The sequence below is a fragment of the Dasypus novemcinctus genome, chromosome 5 (assembly GCF_030445035.2).
Source record: "Dasypus novemcinctus isolate mDasNov1 chromosome 5, mDasNov1.1.hap2, whole genome shotgun sequence".
In the NCBI taxonomy this organism is placed as follows: domain Eukaryota; kingdom Metazoa; phylum Chordata; class Mammalia; order Cingulata; family Dasypodidae; genus Dasypus; species Dasypus novemcinctus.
The window spans coordinates 60,063,799-60,085,769 of NC_080677.1; the positions used below are offsets into that span (position 1 = coordinate 60,063,799).

Here is a 21,971-nt window from a genome sequence, read left to right on the forward strand (position 1 = left end):
TCTAGTTTTACTACAATGCATTTTTTTTTTTTAAGATTTATTTATTTTATTTCCCCCCCCCCCCCCAGTTATCTGATCTCTGTGTCCATTTGCTGCAATGCGTGTTCTTGTTTTTGTCCGCTTCTGTTGCTGTCAGCGGCACGGGAATCTGTGTTTCTTTTTGTTGTGTCATCTTGTTATATCAGCTTTCCATGTGGGCAGCACCATTCCGGGGCAGGCTGCACTTTCTTTCACGCTGGGTGGCTCTCCTTACAGGGCGCACTCCTTGCACGTGGGGCTCCCCTAACCTGGGGGACACCCCTGCGTGGCAGGGCACTCCTTGCGCGCATCAGCACTGCGCATGGGCCAGCTCCACACGGGTCAAGGAGGCCCGGGGTTTGAACCGCGGACCTCCCATGTGGTAGACAGACACCCTATCCACTGGGCCAAGTCTGCCTCCCTACAATGCATTTTATAATCAAGAAAATAATTTGTTATTTTTTAAGTACCCACCATCATTAAAAATATAAACAAACCTTTTTAAAAATTATGCCGACTCTTTGGTCAAAAATTTTCATACTAACCAAATAATAAATAGATTGAGCTCTACACTAATCTCTCAATATACCAGACATACGTAGACAACATCACTGACGTTCAAGGGCCAGCACATTGTAAGCTGAGCAGATTTTTTTTAAGGAAAAAATGAAAAAATCAGTCTTGCACTGCAGTATTTTTAACAATGATTAAATCTAATTTGAGGGCATTTTTGGATTATTTGTATTGCTCTGTGAGTGATACTTTGTATTCCTTTCTGAGCAGAGTTTATTTTTAAAAATACTTCAGACAGAGAGACACTTCCATTTCAAAAAGTTTTCCATTTTCCCCAAAAATTAATATTAAGACCTTCAAACTTGGAAAGATGTCATTTTGATAACAGCTGATTGGTATGAGCATTACACAATGTTTTCAAGAGAAAGCATATGCATAGGAGCATAAAGATTGGTGATCATATAATTATTTACTTAAAAACACATCCACAACAAAGCCCACAAAACTCCCTTTCGCAAAAATGTTGTGTCAAGGACAAGACCAAGGGATTCAGAAATGGGTGTCACTCAAAATAAAAAGTGGCTTTGAAGGAAGCAGCTGTGGCTCAATCAGTTGGGCTCCTGTCTACCATATGGACAAGCTGGCCCACACCCACTCTGCAAAGAGTTGACGGCCACGCCCGCGCCACAGAGAGCTGATGCAACCAAGGGAAACAAGCAGACACAAAAAACACACAACTAACAGACACAAAGAACAGACAGCAAAACAAGCCCAAGGGGGCGGGGGGGGGGGGCATGTGCTCAAATAAATAAATCTTTTTTTAAATGGCTTTGAGAGAAGCAGGTGTAGTTTAGTAGTTGAGCATCTGCTTCCCATGTACCAGGTCCCAGGTTCAATCACTGGTACCTCCTAAAGATACATACACAATAGTAATAAAGTGGCTTTGAAAGCCACAATTTTGTTACATATTATATAATATTTACTATTGGAGTATGTCTCTATTAGAAATTTTCTGGATTTTATTCCTTGTGTATTGCTTGGATGTCGAACTCTCAGGAAGAAAAAACTTGATTTACTTGGATCACCTTGACTTGGCTAGTTTGTTTTCAGTGATATCCATTGCTGGTTAATTTCACATCTTCATGTACCTAGGATAGTGCTTCAGAATCCTTCTTAGCCTGGCATTCACCCTGTCAATCCCATTGGACAACAAGATGAATTGTTTGTCATCTTAGATGTGTAGGTAGCACCACCTCTAAAATCCTTTATTGGTGACTGCCTCTTTTTTTTTTCATATTTCTTCATTTTCACTTTATTTTTTTCCACTTTTTTTTTTTTTTTTTTTGAAAGATACTTGGATTACATAAATGTTAAAGAAACTATCTAGGGGACTCCCATATGCCCACTCCCCTCATCTCCCATGTTTTCCCACATTAGCAACCTCTTTCATCAGTGTGGTACATTCATTGCAATTGATGAATACATCTTGGAGCATTGCCACTAAGCATGGATTATAGTTTACATTGTAGGCCTCTTTAAATTGCACACTTCCTCAGAACGCTTTAACCATATATGTTAAGCCATAGGCAATGCTCTTACCCTGCAAAAGAGGCAAGAAGGATATAGTTTTAGAAGAGCTTTACCGATAGAGTAAGAACATCTAGACTTACGGTGTGAGGAGGTGCTGCCTTGGGTCTTAGTCCCTTATTAAATAGTAGCAGCAAGTTGTTAGAAGAAATGGGAATGAGGCCTCTCCGTTTGGGCCACCTTGATTCTTTGTGTTTTAAGCAACCCTCGGAAATAAAGAATTCTTACTCTCTCCTTGTTTTAAATGTCCTGTTCTGGGTCTCCTGGGCAGGATAACTAACCATCCCACTTTGTCCGGGGCAGATGCTAAATCCAGGACCTTCCCAGGCAAACTGTTTGCACACTACCCAAATGGCCAGGTATTGAGGAATAGAGTGCTAAGGTTCTTACTCAGAGGAACTTTTAGAACCTTTCTTTATGTTCTTTCTTTATGAAGATAGCATGAAACAAGACCAGGAGTTGTGAGACAGAGTGATTTTATTACAGGGTATGATGAGGGTCTCAGTTCTTCTGCAGAGTGAAGGTCATTATCGAAGCCTGAGTACTTAATTAACAGCACTGATTTTGCCAGGTGTCCGTGGTAATCTGTGATAATCTATTCTGGCTCACCACACACCACCACCACCTTGCCAAACCACCTTAAAATATAGTGAGTATTACAGCTAGGCTTTCCACAAGGGAGGAGACTCATCTAGCCTGGTGCTTCTGTGAAGACACAGAAGACAGTATTCCCCTGAATGTTGGCCTGGAATGTCAGACTATTAAAGAAGTTTATTGTCCACGGTGAGAAGGGTGACTCCTTTGGTGTTCCAGACCTTTGACTTTGCTAAGTTTCTTAGTAATAGGTTTCATAATAATTAATATTAATCGTACTAAAGCTTTCAGCCTTTAAAGATACAGCTTCTTAGATTTGACTCATTTCTTTTCCTGGTTCTAAAACTTTCTTTCAAATGCAAAGTCTTTCAGTCCTTGCTAGTCACCTGACTTTAGGGTTAGAGTGAAAACTGAAATGCAATAATATAGTTAGGAATCCAGCCCTTAGGAAGAGCTTAATACATGATAATTCCTTTCCCCGCTTTTATAACGCCCCTTGAGAAGTATGATTGGAGCGGAAGAGATAGGGAGTAGCAAGAATTATCAGGAAGTAGAGAAAATGAATACTTTTGGATTCCAGGCACAGACTGAGACAAATCAAGAACATGCCAAGCAAGCTTTTTAATTTTAAAGGCATGGAAGTATATTGTATTCAGTAACATGAGAAAGGATAAGATACCACTGGGATAACAGAAATGCAATTCTTTAGTTAAATAAGTATTTAAGAGGAATTATCTGGCAAATACTAGATACTCATTGGATAATTGTAGTGATTAGGCATGACTTTTTTTATCTTAATGACCAGTTAGACTTCTTTAGTCATCTACTATCTATAAAATTAACTAAGTAAACATATTAATTTGTAATGGTCCCAAAATCACAGGTGATTTGCTGAGCTCTAGTTTAATTTTAATTTTCAATTTTGAATGAAAAATGGTTGGGTTTTTCCCTCTCTCTCTCTAGGAAATTACTCATAGTCCAGTAAATATGAGCCCTCTAGAGAAATAAATTATTCACATCTTGGAACAAGGAAACATTAATTCAGCTATTTATTTTTAAGGAAATTACCAGACTCATGGTCCCCTCCTAGAACAGATAGGCTAACACACTGTCTTCTCATCTTTCTTGTCAGTGGCACCTCCATTCCCTGGTAGAGGTTTACTTCTACTGTTTTGTGTCTCAGACAGAGCTTCACCTCACATTCTTCTTTATTACACAGTCCTTCCCTGTTATTAATTTTGCTTTTTTCCCCCTCCTTTCTGTGCCCTTTCCCACCAGCCTTTCTTCCTTTCTGGAATGGTTTGCTTCCTTTGCCTCTTTCCCTCTCCACACCCTCTTTAATCCCTTACCCTTTGTTTTTTGTCTTTGTTACACTTTTTCTCAACACTTCTCTTTCCTTTCCCTTAATAAGCCCATCCTTATCCTGCATTCCTGAAGGAAGTAAGCACCTATGGCAAATTTCTGATCCTACAAGCCTCTTGCTTCTTTTATAGTTTTGGCAACATGTTAAACCTAGGGGACTAAGTATCAATCAGCCCTGGTTTTAAAATACCCATTCTATGCAGGCATATATTGTCTAGTGCTATAGATTGTTTAAAGTTTAAATATATACAAGGTATAAATCACCTGTCTTGGCTCTGTGTATGCATATTTGTGCAAATATATATTCCTCGCACCTGAATTTTCTAGGGATGAACCATGGAAGTGAATTTTGAGGTGGGAGGGACTGACGTTGATGGAAAGAAGGGAGAGAAAGCCTTTTTCCTTGGAGGAACATTAAACATTAAACATATGTATTGAGTGTCAATTACAGATAGACCAGGCAGTAAATTATGTGCTCTGGATAAAGAACAAAGTAAGGATTAGCCCTGTTGTCAGAGAGCTTCTAGCTAGGCTGCAGAGACAAACAAGTAAACACGTAATAGACACAAGTTAGTATAAGTAGGGAATAAAAAGGTTAGGTGAACAGATTGTATACATGCAGTATATGACAGGTAATAGTGGGGGTTTTTTCTGATTTTAAAATAAGTGCTTATAAAATGATGAGTACAGAAAAATAGAAAAACGCAGAAACAACTCACCCATCCAGAATAAAGCATAAAGTAGTATTTCCAACATTGATTTTTTTTATTATTTAATCCTAATCTGATAAATTGGATATTTGGGGAGACTCAGATCACATTATTATAATACGTTGTTCAGAACTTCCAGAACGCATCCTTTCAGATGGGTACTCGATTGAATATGTGATAAAATAAAAATGTTTGTCACTATACTTTAATACCATATACTTATGCCTTTCATAAATTTAAGTCTAGAACAGTTTTGTTAGCAATCTTCATCTGTCCTTCTAAATATGTACTGTTTGCTTGGAAATATAATTTCTTAAATACTTTTTTACACAGCTTTATTGAGATATAATTAATGTAACACACAATTCACCAATTTAAATTATGAAATCCAATTGATTTTAGTATATCCACAGAGTTGTGCACCCATCACCACAATTGATTTTGGGACATATTTGCCACCCCAAAAAGAAACCCCACAGGCATCAGCAGTCACACCCCATTTTTTCCCACACCCCTGCCCCCTGTCCTAGGCAACCACTAATCTACTTTCTGTCTCTATAGAGTTGCCTGTTGTGAACTTTTTATGTAAATGGGAGTATACAATATGTAGGTTTTGGTGACAGGCTTCCTTCACTTAGCATAATATTTCAATGGTCATCCATGTTATATCAGTACTTCATTCCTTTTTATACATGAATAATTATTCCATTGTACAGATATCCCCCATTTTGTTTATCCATTCATCAGTTGATGGACATTTGGGTGATTTCCAAACTGGGGCTATTATGAGTAAATACTGCTATGAATATTCATGTACAAGCTTGGAGTTTGACATATTTCAAGGAATTCTTGGGTATGCAGCTAGGAGGGCTTAACTCCCTTTTTTGTACATATTTTGCATTCTCAAAGAATTGTTTTATGCATTACTTTTTATTATAAATTAACATGTTTAAAACCAAATTAATTAGCTTCCACACTTCTCTCCTTCCCCCCATCTTGCTACCCTCTCCCCAGCTATCTCATTCAGCCCAATTTTCCTAATATAAACTCAAAATCTTACTTCTCCTTCCAAGTCAAGGCCAGTCTTTCTGATCATCTTCCCATAAATGTCTTTGCATGTGTTTCCATTTCCTTGTCCCACCTAGTTTAGGCCCTTGTCAACTCACTCATGCACTGACCTCCCAGTCGCCCTCCCAGGCTCAGTCTCCATCCCCTCTGATTCATTCAATAAACGCTTGCTATATTAATCTTTCAAAAATACTGCTTTTTTAATGCTCATTGAAGTCAGTGAGCATTAATTCAAAAACCACTGTAGCCACGTACTTAGGTATATTTCCTTGGACAAGTTACTTCAGTTCTCATCTATAAAAGGAAATTAATCAGACCACTTCCTAACATTCTAGTGGAGATTAAATGAGATGTAGGAATAGACTCATGTAATTAGAAGCAGTGATGATGATGATGAATAAGGAGAAGAAAATGATGATGAAGAAACACTGAATGAAGTGAACTTGCTCTCTCTCTCACTCTCTCTCTCCTTCTTTCTGTGTTGTACATACATACCCAGTACAGACCTATGCACTTAGTGAGTGATCTGTTAACTAAGTATATTAATTGATTTTTTTCTTTAATTTCTCTCCTCTCCCTCCCCCCCCAGTTGTCTGCTCTCTGTGTCCATTCGCTGTGTGTTCTTCTGTGTCTGCTTGTATTCTTGTCAGTGCCACCAGGAAACTGCGTCTCTTTTTTGTTGCTTCATGTTGTTGTGCCAGCTCTCCATGTGTGTGGCACCATTCCTGGTCAGGTTGTGCCTTTTTCACACAGGGCAGCTCTCCTTATAGGGCACACTCCTTGTGCGCATGGCTTCCCTGTGCGGGGGACACCTCTGCATGGCACAGCACTCCTTGCACACATCAGCACTGCATGTGGGCCAGCTCACCACACAGCTTAGGAGGCCCTGGGTTTGAACCCTAAACCTCCCATGTGGTAGGCAGATGCTCTATCTGTTGAGCCAAATCCGCTTCCCTTAATTGATTTTTGAGTAGGTGGTAATTGTAAGGGGAAATTTTTTTTTAACTTAACAGATAACAACTTTAGGACAGAACATGGAAGTAGGTATAAAATAGTAGACATTCCCCCTGGGTAATATTTTTTTGAGAGGTGATTTTAAGAACCTGGAAAACTCCTCTACGAATAAGAAACGAGCTAAAGCATAGCCACAGGTCAAATGCAGGTTACTGAGAGAGGTGTTATATAGGGTGACCCAGGACTTCCTCATCATTTTAGTACAATGAAAGTATTGTAACTAAACAAAATCTTCAATCTTCCATTATGCATGAATCATTTCCTTCCTATAACAGACATATCAGTATATAGTTTTCACTTGCTAGATAATATACCCTACTTCTAAATGCCACACAAGAAAAATCCACTTTACTGATAACAGACTTTGATATATGGTATTAAGTACATGGTTTTATTTTTTTTGTTTGTTTGGTTTTTTTTTTTTTTTTGGTGTGTGTGCTTAAACTACATGGAGAAGAGAAAACGATTTTGCCAATTCAAAATTAATTACTCTTTATTGAAAATTTTGACTTTCATTCTTTAGAAAACTTTTCTTGATAAAGTTGCAAGAGTTCTAACAGGTGTATAGTAGGGAATATGTATGACAAAGGATCCCCTCCTTTCTTGTTCACCAGATGAAATACTTTACTATATGTATATAATAGTAGGCCAGGGATAAGAGAAATGTGTGAGTGTGTGTAGTGACCACTTAGTGGTAGCAGTAGTCATAAGCCTATTCTAGTAGTGATTTAAGGTTCAAAATCTCACTTTAAGTTGAATCTGTGAGGTAGGTATCATTATCTCCATTTTATAGATGAGGCAACTAAAGTTCAGAAAGGTTATGACTTCCTAAGGTCATCCTGGGAGACATCACTGAGTAGGAATTCACACCTATGACCATCTATCACCAAAGTCTCTGCCCTTTCCACCAATCAACAAACATGCTGAAAAACCGACTTATTAACCCAAAAGAAATACATGAGGGGAAAAATATGTAAGCTTAATGTCTATACAAATCCAGAGAGCATTGGGGAAAATCCTTGCTAAAAAATCCCAAGAACCATACTTGTTTTGACATGACAATGTGTAAGGTGACATGAGAAGAAAACTGACCTTGCTACAGTTTGAACTGAATGCAGTTTTGCCATTGTATTTTGCAATAATCTCCTAGTTAGGAAAAAAATGCTTATATGTATAAATGAAATGCATTTCTTTCATTTCTTTATCGGCATGAGTAGTTTATTAAACTATTATAGAGTTTAATGTGAAGGTGGATATTTAAAGGAAAGACTTGAAAATCACCTAAATTTCTCTTTCATATAAACCAATAGCCATAAAAGAAATAGCAATATTCAGTTTTCAGATATTTTCCCCAAAAATTATTTTGTCAAATAAGTTTGTTCAAAGGCCTTCCAGGAGGCACCTCTGTAGTTTAGGTACAAGTTCAAAATAGGAAGAGGCTCAAAGGAATGAGAGTCAAAAAAGGGGCTTATGTGATAAAGTATAATAGTTCCAAGAAGTGTGTATGGAGAAAATCTCCTGAGGAAAACGGAGGATCATAAGCTAGGTGAAGAGAAAAGAAACTTGGGTATGAAATTAGAAATGAGGTCCATGAAATTTAAATCCAACAAAGATCTTTAGCAGATAATGCTTGGGCACCCTTACTCCCCAAGCTTTTGTCTAAACAACTGAAAAGACATATAAAGTGAGTAATTAATTGTAAGGTTCTGATACAGTAATAAAAAAAAAACATTTGAAAGCTACTGATCTCAAGTAATGTCCTGTATAATAAAAGGATTTTTTAAAACATGCTAATACACGAAAGCAGTTGGACAATCCTATTTTGGGATGTTCTTGGTGGGTATAACCTTTCAATTATATTATTCAACTCTTTCCCTCCCCCCAGAAAAAAAAAAACTGTACATATAAGGAAGAAATACTTTTAAAGTATAAAAACAGGCCTCAGATTTGCTACCCTTGGTAGAATATTTCCATTGATAATTTTAGCTTTAAATAATTAGTTAAAAAGGATTAGTAAATATGTCATAGTGGGTTATGTCCAAACATAACATAGTGGGTTATGTCCAAAGCACAATAATACTTAGTGGATCCTCTCCCTGCATTGACCCAGAAAAAAAAAAGCCTGACTTTTACATATCATGAGCCCCTGTCTCGTGATAAACAAAAAACTCCATTCCATCTTCAGCCTTCTATAAGTATATCATAGGATTTAGAGGAGAGGATGATTTTTAGGAAATGGGAAGAAACAGAGTTCAGAGTTATCTTGAACCTCCTCATATTTTTTCTCCATCTCTACCTCAATCTCAGTCTTCCAGTCTTTCTGTTTCTTTTATCCTCTCCCATTTTATTCTTCAACTACTCCCTTCCAGCTCAGCTCTATGTCATGGTAATAAAAGACCCAGCCAAGTCCAACTCATGTTTGTGTGTGTTTTTTAGCTGAATCATTCCTACAATTATAAAATTGTTCAAGGCAGTAGAATTAAACCCTTCCTTACCAAAGAAAATTATCGAAAATTGTGTTCATATTTTCCACTTAAAATATGCCATATACTATACGAATTTAAGGATATTTAACTCAGCTAATTTGAGATGGGAATAATTATTCAAAATAACCTAAAGGAAAATACAGTCCTTTGCATTTCCTCAGTACATGATGCACATAGGTCACAGACCTGGTAAAGCCCAGATTTATTTTACCATAGAGCCTTATTTAATGGAAGATTGTATCATATAAGGTCCCTGTGGTTGTCTTACATCTCAGCATCCACCTACCAAAGTACACCCAAGATTTTATCATGATGAAAGACTTCATCCTTCCTCTGCACCCATTGCACCTGTCCATGCTCATGATGTTCATTGCATCCTCAATCATAAAACCAGCTCATACAGATGGTGCCGAATTTTCAGTAAGAAATTGAATAAATTGTTTTAAGAGTTTGATCACATTCATGACCAACCTCTTGATCATCTGAGAGTAATGGTTCCAGTTAGGCCTGTTCCTCCCCTTCACAAGACCCATTTTCATTGTCCTACATCTATATTTTTGTCCAAAGATCCATTTTATACAAGTTATTTATGTGCAGTTAGCCAAGTTAGTAGACCTCAGAGTCACAAACCAGGTCTTTCTAAGGTGGTGAAAGTCATTCCTGTACCTCAAATTGCCAGCTCAGAGTTCCTGGTATTTCTCATAGCAGGTGGTTTTGCTGAACGTTCACACTTGCTTGGTGTATGCCTTATAAGTTAAAGGAGGTTGGACTGTGGACCATTTCTTACTTGAGAATGGCAAACACATTTCATTTTGTCACCAAGTACAGTTTAGAGGTAGAAATAAGACTTCTGGTTCTGACAGTATGGTAGACTAGATGGTCTGTGAAAGCCCTCTGCTCAAACAGCTAGTTAATGTTAGAATAAAATAAAACAAGTGTCTTTTTAAATGCATAGTGGAGCTGCAAGAAAGTTAGGAGTATAATATCACCAGGGGCCAGAAATGAAAAGGGTGCTAAAAACTAAATGAGTAAGGACTTGAGCCACTGCTGCCACTGGGGGTGGGAGGGATGCCTTATTGCCCACCCAGGGACAGAGAGCATCTCATGCCTTTGTCTAGGAAAAACCTCCATTCAGGTTAGTCTGCTTTGTTTGCTTCCCATTACCCATGGCCTACAATATTTATTTTTAAATGCTCCATTATACCAAAAGGTAATTTTGCCTATACTTTTGTGGGCATGAGTCTTCTTTATAAAGGATGAGAGATGTGGGATGTTACATAGCCATGAACCAACTCATCAGATTACCTAACACTCTGGCAGCCTACTGACGTACAGTGGACTGAGTGACCACACACCATTGCTCCAGCCATTTGACATATACGCTCAACAAGGAGAGGTCAATTGTGTTTATATCCAAACCTCATTATGCCAGTTATACCTAGTTTTTTAATTTCATAATTTAAGTAATATTATGGAAACAGATGTGGAAAGTATGAAAATGAAAGACAATTTGTTTCTATGAAACCTAAGTTATAATGCTTTGTAAAGAATAAAAAACAATGTGTTGATTAAGGTGTAGGCAAAAGAGCAATAAAAGATTGGTGGTGGGGGGAGAAATTAACGATCTAGGAGGGTCATCAGTTTACTGAGAAAATAAAGAGCATCAGTTGATGCTGTAAATTGCTTTGTTCCTTGTTAAAGTGAGCAGACACAAAGCAGTCTGAGTACAGAATCCCTCAGGCACTAATTTGTGAGACACCAGGTCCTCTGTTAAATGCTCTTCACAGAGTGAGTCTCTGTGTAGTGTCACACCAGAGGCTTAGCTATAGAGACTCTCAGTGATTGCAGGTTATATTTGTGCCCTAAATCAAAGTATTACAACATAATAATGAAGCATACAGAACTTGGGGCAAGGCAAGCTTCATTTGCATTTCATTTCTACGTTCCGCTATGTGTCCTTCGGTACTCTTCAGTTTTCTCATCTGAAAATATGGATAATAATACTACCTTTCCTGTGGAATTTTTGTGCAGGTTAAATGAGATCATGTTTGGAGAGCACTTGGCACCAGGTCAATTACAAAGTTAGTATTTGATAAATGATAGCTGTTAAGATCCATTTTCTGGCTTTTCTGAAATTTTCACTTCTCACCTTTAAGACCCATAGGAGGGTGGAAGGGAGGGAGGGCGAGTGATAACAGAGTGGTGAGAGAAGGGGTGCTTTGAGAACTTGAGAAGGACCTGACCAAGACCAATTTCAAAGAATCCCACATATCCGTCGTGGTAGACTGTAGATGAATGATTGTGAATGGGATACCCATGGTTGTAAAACCTGGGAGTCAGCTACCCCCCAGGTCTTCATGAGAATCCTTACCAGAAGCAGAATTCAGGAAGAACCTTCATTTACCAAAGAAAAAATGTCTCGACTCTACTTCCTCCTACCCACAAAGAATATTTTGCTTCCTTTTGATAATGACAAATATAATTGATTGTAGCCTGAGAAAATTCCATGTTTAAATGTATCTTTATTCTTCTAGGCCACTTTTTCGTGGAAGTTCGGATGTTGATCAACTAGGAAAAATCTTGGAGTAAGTAATAACTCTAATTTTACATCAGCATCTATAGCATTAAAACATTTACGGTGACTTTCCCCTGATGTTCATGTAATGTTTATCTCTTGTCTTCCTTACCCAAGCTTCTGCTGCAGAGAGTGTTACTATTTGCATGGTGAGTGGAGACATGGTAGAGGCACTGATACATGCAGAGCCCATCAAGGCTCGTGGCCTAACTAGAAGCTTGTATGTTGCTTGTGTAGATCTTTTTGTTGCTCCTCTTTCATTGCTTGGCTGAGCTCCAGTTCTATAGATGTATTGTCAGATGTATTGTCTGCTTGTGGTCACTTCAGATACACTTGCCCTCAGAGGTAGACTATACTCATTGAGTGTCCTTAGTCACTCGGGATGGTTTTGTGTTGTTTTGTTTTGTTTTCTGGGGCAAAGGATGATATGCTATCAATCCTGTTTTTCTTTGGAGCACTGAAATAATGAAATGAGACTCCTAAGTTCTCATCCTAGGTCTTTGACTAAACAACCTTGCAACCCTGAGCAAGTCATTTAAAAACACCCTATAAAAGGCTTATTCAGTACCTAGCACATAGTAATTGCTTTAAAAATATTAGTTATTATTATTATTGTAATTCATTATTGATTATTTAACCTTTTTTTCCTTAACTCCTTCATCTGAGAAATGAAGCTTTGGGCTTCACTCTCTTTAAGAGCCTTTCTTGTGCTTAAATTCTTTGGTTCAATTGTCTGTTATATAGCTTCTTGATGATTGCAGATTTCCATTCATATCTACATGTTTGTGCATGTGAGGGCATGTATGCATTCATGTCTCTAGAATGTAGCAGGGTTTTTCTTCTCACAAAGCATACAGTATGGCATCCTTTTTGGATTCATGCATTTGCCAAGACCTATTAAAGTTGGGGTGGAGTAGGAAGAAAGTGGAAATGCTAGACCAAAAATAGCCCTGATCATTGCTCTGTCACACTTTACAGGAATCCCAGTAATTTTTAGGATGTTTGCATTCTGTAAGGCTGCAAATAAATGTCCCCAAAAAACAGAATTTTGTTTTAACACTATTACTCAAGCATGAGTGCTTAAAGTAGTTGGAATGAAACTGGAAACACTAAGTTTGTTGTATTGGCAACTGGAAGCAGTTCTAGTAAACTTCTGTTAATACCAGTGCCACAGCTGACTCAGAACCCAGTAGCTTTAAGGCCTGAAAAAACATTTGCCAGTTTTATTGTCCAGGGGCTTCCCTGGTCCAAGGCAGCTGCTACTACTATGACCACTCCTGTAAGACAGATGAATTCCACACAGAGCCTTTATGCTACGCCTCTGCTTCTGTTTGTCAAGTTCTGTTTGTCAAGATCATCCAATGATAAACTCCCATCTCTTCTTCTCCATGACCTGACTATTGACTATACTTTATGTGCCTGTGATCTTGAAGAAGGAACTGTGAACACAGGCATACCAGTGGCCCTTTCCTAAAAGGAAAACCAGTCTTCACTGAAACCCACTTGATGATCTTGAAGGCAACCACCTGCTGTCCCTCAGTGATGCCACCTAAGTTCTCTCCTGCTCTGGCACTTTTATCTGCAATCTCATTAACATTTTTAGTGCCCTGTCATACATGAAGCCAGTGAAGTGGACCAGAAGCTACATTTGAGCAACAAGTTTGTCTTGCTTCCAAAGGAAAACCAGTTCCAATTTTTGCAAAGGCTTGGTGATCCTAGATTGCAAGCAGAAGAGAGGCCATGATGTTCTATACGTTTTGTGCCTTTAGAACATGGTTTTGTTTCTTGGTTTCTGGCATTGCTTCATTAAACTTGTCTTCTGTTTCCTCTGAATGCATTACCTTGCCAAAGAATAGGGACAATGCTGCACTCTAGTGCCACTTTTAAGGTACTTAAAAAATAATTTCTGTCCCTGCCCTCACTGCCATTAATAGGTTTTGTGTGCTTTCAGTCTCTCCAGTATAAATGTCAACTTTTAAGGCTAATGTTAAGCTGTCCAAATAGTGATGCAAGCATTTTTAGTGGACATATCAGAATTTCACACACTTGTATATGGACCCTAAAAGTTCATTCTGGACATTAAACTGAATTGTTTTTTAAAGGGATGCCATATTCGTATAATCTTAAAGAGAAAAAAATGTTTCCATATAAAAGAAGGTTTATACTCTCAAAAAAACAGCAAGTACTTTGAAAATGAAATTGAATGCTTTTAGCCTGTAACATTTTAGAGCATTTTCAGAAGCAGAATCATAGTTAAGTGGAAATTAAATGTTGGGTTTGGAATAAGGAGAACTGGGTTCTTTCTGAACTCTGTGGTTGAACTTGCTGTGTGTGGCCTTGGCAATTCTTTCCTTCCACTTACTCAGTTTCCCCATCTATAAAACGGGAATAATAATAACAGACCTACGTATCTCAGGACCTTGTTGTAGGAATCAAAGTAGGTGTAAAAGATTTTAAAACAAATACATACATAAATTTAAATATATGTAACAGTTTAATATATTTATAATTATATGCTATTCACTTACAATTTAGACTTACAGAGACATGCTATTTCTCTGAAAGCTTTTGACATTCTGTTGCCCATATTGCAAGGCTTAATTCAATGTAGATATAGTCATAGCCACAATTTAAAGTATTCTAAATTATTACTAAGAGCTGTTATAATCAATTGTTAGGTGACTGATGATGATATGCAAGTTCATTGATACAAAAATGGCTAAAAGGCTAAAAATGCATAAGAAATGTAAAAGGGTCTTTAATAAGCATTCTTCTTTCTTTGCTGTGCTCTGTCCCACTCTCTCTAAACACAATACTCACACATTTGTTTTAATAATTATTAGTGGTATATTTGTTTTCTTCTTTTTACTCTTATTCTAGGTCTCACTACTTAAATTTTCAACTTAAACAAGTTGTCATTTCTATTTGTTTGTTCCTATATGTCCCTGAGTCTGTCTTTTTCTGCCTCACTAATGGCCAAAAGAGGCAAGATTAGGGTGTCTTCCAGACGCCCAGTGGCAGGTGTACTTATAACAGATTGGATGCTATTTCCAGGTAAGGTCTAGTACCTAGGCTCTGTTAAGTAAGACAAGGGGGAACAAAGTCCTGCAGAAGTCCTGAGACATTTGCCACATTTTTTCTGAAACCTGGAAATATATTCATGAGTACAGCTCTTTCAGGCCTTAAATCCTAGCAAGCACAAGCCATGGAGAAGACCCTAATGTGGGCCAGCACCATTTTTTAACTGTAGTTAAAATAGTTTAGTCCAGTATTTGAATAGCCATATATCCAGAACATTTTACTATCCACAGAACTGTGATTTTTTTTAACATTTATAACATCTTTATTCAAAATCACCAAAGATTTAAAACACACATGGCCTCAGCAGGTGAATGAATAAAGAAAAAGCAGAACTATAAGGATAGAAAATAATGTCTTTGGTTGCCAGGGCTTGGTGAAACAGGGAGGAACTGACTACAAAGGGGCAACATGAGAAAAATTTAGAGCTGATGGAAGCATCATGTATGGTACTATGGCTATGGGTACGTGACTCTGCATTTGTCAAATCCATAGACTTATATACTACAAAGATTGAATTTACTATATGCAAATCTTTTAGAAAACTCAAACAAGTTGTCAGGGTAATCCACGATGGAATATGAGCAATGACAAATGGCTTTAACCAAATTATAAATGATTAGTATAATCACATGAAAGAAATGAAGAAGAAAGGCACTGACCTAAATAACTTTGGAAAACAGTATTTTGATGAGGTATTCTGAGGCTAAAGAAAAAAGAGAACTGTACAAAGTCACTGTGCTCAAGATGGTAAATATGTTTTCCACAGTATGAGTTAGCAATTCTGAATCTAATTTATATACCTACTATGATTGAACAAATGAGTAAATATATTGTAGATATGCAGTCCAGCACACAAGCCATAACTGGGAAAGCTCTGATTCATCACACACAGCTGCTCTCTGCATCTTCCTCTCCTCAGACCTCTCCTCAGTATAGTGAGGCTGGAGGCCCAGTATTCCTACCAGGCATTCTCCTCAGAGGAGACGAAGACCAGAATTTCCTCATAGAGGACACTTACTGGGGTGTGGACACAGTATCCCTCAGACTCCTCCAGAATGTGAGGGCTTTGACCAGAAGGATGGGAAGTGGGAGCTGTTCTCAATCTGGAGCTCCACCATCCAGTGTCCAGTCTTGTGAAAACAATCCTGAGGGACTGACTGGAACCCTGGCTGAACAGTGGATGTTAGGGCATGGTGCAGGCCTGTGCACTGTTCAGAAGAGATCTGTTGTATGGTGTCTGGAGGTCAGGGCTTGACACCTGGGAGGGTGTCCTCATGATCATTTGAGATGCCCTTTTGGTTTCAAGTCCTGTTATACTGGGGGGAGACTTTAGAGAATGGATGGCCTCTTTGTCATGTCTCTTGAGTGCTCTGCTGGGGGATCTGGAAGGGACTGAGTCTGGTTTCTTTCAGGAATTCTGGAAAATCTAGATGGGGATCTGGGCAGATCTCTTGCCCAGTGCCTGTATGCTGAGTTTGGGGTCCTGTCCCAGTTGGACCAGGGCTGGGTTTTGAGTTCATCCCAGGTCTCTCAGCTTTGCCTGAAAGTTGAGGTAGTGGCCAAGGCCAGGTATTTTGGGGGCAGTTTGGAGAGCATCATGAGAGCAAACATCAGGTCTGTTGTCTGTTTGGCTGACAATGAGGGCAGAAGCACTGGACAAGTATTTGAATACTGGCTGCAGGGAGTTAGGGATATCCATTTCCTGTTTTTCATTTGTCCATGAGGAGGAAAGCTCAGTTCAGGTATTATGATTGGAAGCACCACAGGGCAGATGGAGATAAGGTTGGGTGTCTTGACAGGAAGCCAGCTTATGAGAACAGGGTCACGAACTGGTCTCCTCTTAGTGGTATGGACAAGCATTGGCCTGCTAAGATGCTGCTTTACCACAGATTTTTATTTCTTTTTTTTTTTTTTTTTTTTTAAGATTTATTTATTTATTTAATTTCCCCCCCTCCCCTGGTTGTCTGTTCTTGGTGTCTATTTGCTGCGTCTTGTTTCTTTGTCCACTTCTGTTGTCGTCAGTGGCACGGGAAGTGTGGGCGGCGCCATTCCTGGGCAGGCTGCTCTTTCTTTTCACGCTGGGCGGCTTTCCTCACGGGCGCACTCCTTGCGCATGGGGCTCCCCCACGCGGGGGACACCCTTGCGTGGCACGGCACTCCTTGCGCGCATCAGCACTGCGCATGGCCAGCTCCACACGGGTCAAGGAGGCCTGGGGTTTGAACCGCGGGCCTCCCATATGGTAGACGGACGCCCTAACCACTGGGCCAAAGTCCGTTTCCCAGATTTTTATTTCTTTATGCTGTTTTGAACCACTGTCTAGTGTCCACTTTCAGTCTGAAAAACTCCCTTCAGCATTGCTTAGATCTAGTGGTGATGTACTCCCTTTCAGCTTTTGTTTATCTGAGAATGTCCTTCATTTTTGAAAGAGGGTCTCATCAGATATAAGATTGTTGGCTGGCAGTTGTTTTCCTTCAACACTTTAAGTATTTAATCCTGCTGCCTTTTTGTCTCCATGGTTTCTGCTGAGAAATGGGTAGTAAATCTTATTGGGATTCCCTTGTGTGTAACACATTGCTTTTCTCTTAGAGTTTTCAGAACTCTCTCCTTGTCTTTTTTTTCCCTCCTCCATTCCCCTTGTTGTCAGCTCTCTCTGTCCATTCACTGTACATTTTTCTGTGCCTGTCTTCTCTTTAGGCAGCACCGGAAACCCATCCTGGGACCTTCAGTCTCCATGTCTTCTGCATTTTATAGTATAATCAGTATATGATGGAATGGTTTTGTGGGGTGTTTTTTTTTTTTTCATGTTTATCCTGTTTGGTGTTCTCTGAGCTTCTTAGATGCATATACACATTTTTTGCTGAGTTTAGTAAGTTCTCTGTCATTATTTCTTTGATAATTCCTTCTGTCCCTTTCTCTATTTCTTCTCCTTCTGGGTCTCCCATATGCATATATTAGTATGTTGATGGGGTCCCATAGCTGCCTTAGGCTATTTCTGCTTTTAGTATTTCTTTATTCTTTCTGGTCCTCAGTCTGACACACTTCAAGTGTCTTGTCTTCAAGTTCATTGATTCTTTCTTCTGACAACTCCATTCTGCTCTTGAAACCCTCCTGGGCACTTTTCATTTCATTTATTATGGTCTTCAACTCCAGTAGTTCTATTTTATTCCTTTTTAAATTTTCTAGATTCCATAATGTTCATTCATTGTTTTCCTGCTAGCCTATTGTTCTTTTACTTTCTTTCATCACCTTAAGCATTTTTTTTAAGATTTATTTTTTTTTTAATTTCTCTCCCCTTTCCCCCCCCCCAGTTGTCTGCTCTCTGTGTTCATTCGCTGTGTGTTCTTCTGTGTCCGCTTGTATTCTTGTCAATGGCATCAGGAATCTGTGTCTCTTTTTGTTGCATCATCCTGCTGCATCAGTTCTCCATGTGTGTGGCCCCACTCGGGGACAGGCTGCACTTTTTCCACATAAGGCAGCTCTCCTTATGGAGCACACTCCTTGCACGTGGGGCTCCTCTACGTGGGGGACACTCCTGTATGGCACGGCACTCCTTGCACGCATCAGCACTTTGTGTGGGCCAGCTTCACCACATGGGTCAGGAGGCCCTGGGTTTGAACCTTGGACTTCCCATGTGGTAGGCAGATGCTCTATCCATTGAGCCAAATCCGCTTCCCACCTTAAGCATTTTTAAGGTAATTTTTTAAAGGCTTTGTTTGGTGTGTCCACATTGTCATCTTCATTGGTGTTTTCTGTATTTTTATCCTCTTTCTTTGGATGGGCCATCATTTCCTATTTCTTTGTCTTGTATTCTTTTGCTGTATACTGTACATTTTAATATTTTAAAATGTTAACTCTTGGATTTACTTCCTGGGATGTCTGTTTCCTGGTTTTGTAACTGGCTGGTGATAGAGATTTTTTTGAGTTTCAGCCCTCCTATCAAGAAGGTCTGCCCAAGACAAATGCGTTGTGCAGGGTTTTCCCAGTATTATTAGACCTCTGTCTTGTCCTGGGCTTTTGTTTCTTAGTTGTTTGGGAGTTCTCCTTTTGAGTTTGATTGTCCCCTCTGTTTCCCAGAGGAAAAACCTCCCTCTTCTAGGTATCTGAAGTTGGCAGGCCTAAGTCCCAGACTCTCTGCCTTTATAGTTTTTACATTCCTTTCATTGTCTCACACTACTTTGGCCTGGAGGGCAAATTCTGGGAGTAGGGTCACCCCAGGGAGGACTTTCCCAATTAAGTCATTCCCAGCCAAAACAGGGCCAGGGACTAACAAAGGAGGTGCAGACTAGCTCCAAAGTGCCCTATGAAAGGTGTTCAGGAAGGACACCAAAATCTCTGATGGCTCCCCAAGGTTGAGTTTTCCTGGCCAGCTCAGCAAATGCAGCCCATCAGCTAACTTCCCCTGCATCGGAGGAACCCCTGTGTCTTTAACAATGACATTATTTTCTTATTGTGATAATAGTGGGTAACATATTGATTTTGACAGATACTGTATGTGTGCCAGGTACGTGCTATATATAAATTATCACTGATCCTTGTTGTATAGATAAGTAAACTGAGGCTCACAGAGGTTGGGTAATTTGTCCTTTATCACACAGCCATTAAGTGGCAGGTGCCTATTTCTAAAGCTTGTGCTCTTTTTAATCACTTGATGCTTTCTCCACATTTTTTGGTTCCACAGTTACTCTCAGGAGAGCCATAAATAATATTCTTTTTATTTATTGTTTGCTCACTTTGGAATATCATAGATTTCCTTTATAAAAATGTTTTGCGTAGGATGGGACTAACATAACATTAGGCCTCACTTTTTCCCTAATCCTAAATGTATATGATTATTGTTTGGAAAATTATTCTTTAACCAAAAATGCAACTAAATTTATGTGTTAATAAACCATGTTGGATGAGAACGATAAAAGTATGTAATACTGGGTGTTCAAGCCAAACACAAGAGCACTTTGGGGCATAAAGGAAAATATTATGTGCCTGTGTGGATCTCCTTTGAATATACAGATCTCGCTTGGTCAGTTATATCAGGGTTTGCCTCTTCATAATGCCGTATTTTGCATTTCTACCTTATCTCTTACATTTACATCTGTACTGCTAGAGTGACTTTTCATCTCTTCCTAGTGAAGTTTATGATTCTTCTGCAAGGTTACCCTCTATTCCTTGATCACCATATTGCAGTAGGACAGAGATGAATGAGAATCTCTTGGGAGTCATACAAATGAGGGGCTTCTGGGGCTCTGCATCCCCCTTGCCTGCCCCTTGGACTTGGCCTGCATCTAGAATTTGGTGGGAAAACTGCTTCAGCATAGCAACTAATGCCTGTGTTCACATATGGTTCTTTTGTAGTGTGATTGGACTTCCAGGAGAAGAAGACTGGCCTAGAGATGTTGCCCTTCCCAGGCAGGCTTTTCATTCAAAATCACCCCAACCAATTGAGAAGTTTGTGACAGACATTGATGAACTAGGCAAAGACCTACTTCTGGTAAGTGCATGCCATGTAGGGTGGTCAGCACTGATGAGAGACCTGCCACAGGCAGCACGTGTCAGGACCACACAGGGCTGGGAGGAAACAGTCTCTCCCCAGGTTTCATTTCCCCACCTTTAGAAGCTGGTGCTTTGATTCTGGAACATCTTCAGTTCCCGTGCAAAGGGAAATATTCTAATCCACATTCTTGAATCTGCCGTCTTTGAACATTCATTTGAATGCTGCCTTAAAAGCCTGTTGACTCTTTTGGACATATGCTTCTTTAGAAGTAAATATGATGGAGCCGGTGGAGCTCAGTGGTTGAGTGTGCATGCTTCACATGCACAGGGTCCTGGGTTCAATCCCTAGTACCTCCCACAAAAAATAAACAAATAAATGTTCCCTTGTTTACAGTTTCACACTATTTTAAACAGCCTTGTTTGTCATTTTTATGTTCCTTTTCTTAAATAGGCACACAGTTGGGAAGATGTTTTTCTATAGGAACATCCAGTGATAATCTTTTCAGTTTTCCATTTATTTAATAAGTATCTAATGTGCCATGCACATATAAAATACCTCACTGAAAATACGGTCTTCTGTGCCCTATTTGAGATTCATAATCCTTGGCCTTGTACATAATTCCCTATGTGTAGAGGCTAGAATACTTGATAGAAGAATACCCATATAGTCTTCTCTCCTTCTCTGGGACCCCACTGAGTAATAAGTGGTTACCCTTTACCTACCAAATTAACAACCCTTCATATCTGTCCAAGAAACTGTTTGTAGGCACACAGGATACACACTCAGTAGAAAATACATTTGGCTGTGGAGTTCTGTTCCTCTTCTCCCCACCCTTTCCCCAGCACTAAGTCATCAGTGTAGCTAGGGGGACAAAGCTTCCTCCCAAATAAAGTTCTAAGGACATGTCTCTAACTTGAACATAGTCTCGCAACTCTTTCTCTTTTATTCTATGTCCTGGGGATTAAACTTGCTGCTTCCCTTTCTAATGTTTCTCCTTGGATTCTGGGTAGAGAGAACTCAGACTCAAGAATTTCCCCCTGCTTTTCTGTCCTTTGGGAATTGAACCCTTGTAAAGCTCTCCTAAAGATGTTTATTGCCATTGGAGACTACCAACAAATTCCTTCTACTACTTGCACTTTGGCTTTTTGATTTTCAGAAGACCTTATGAGGAGGTTGGCTTCCAAAAACTAGTAGGGAGCTAGGATGAATTAGATATTTAGAATTTTCTAGGTCAGTAGCTTTCAACAGAAGATCTGAGGGGTCCATAATCCAGTGAGGACCCAACTGGGACTCTGAGCTCCTTAAGGGTGGGGACCCAGATTAAGTGAAAGAGGTTTGCATAACCATGATACATTTAAATCTTCAGATGACCTTGAGGACTGTAATTCATTTATGCTTAAAACACCCAACTAATGTCATTGGACATTGTATCATAGAGCTGAAGTTCATTTAGTCATCTACTTCTTGTAGGCTC

General features: G+C 39.2%; 1 protein-coding gene across 2 annotated transcripts in view; it reads left to right on the plus strand.

The window, feature by feature from the left end:
• Nucleotides 1-21,971, plus strand: part of CDK6 (cyclin dependent kinase 6) — a 236,182-nt gene that overhangs the window by 203,753 nt on the left and 10,458 nt on the right. For both annotated transcript variants that reach the window (XM_058296973.2, XM_058296974.2), the window contains 2 exons: nt 11,887-11,937; nt 20,359-20,494. In XM_058296973.2, coding sequence (XP_058152956.1) covers nt 11,887-11,937; nt 20,359-20,494 — 187 coding nt within the window. The remainder of the gene's footprint in view (nt 1-11,886; nt 11,938-20,358; nt 20,495-21,971) is intronic.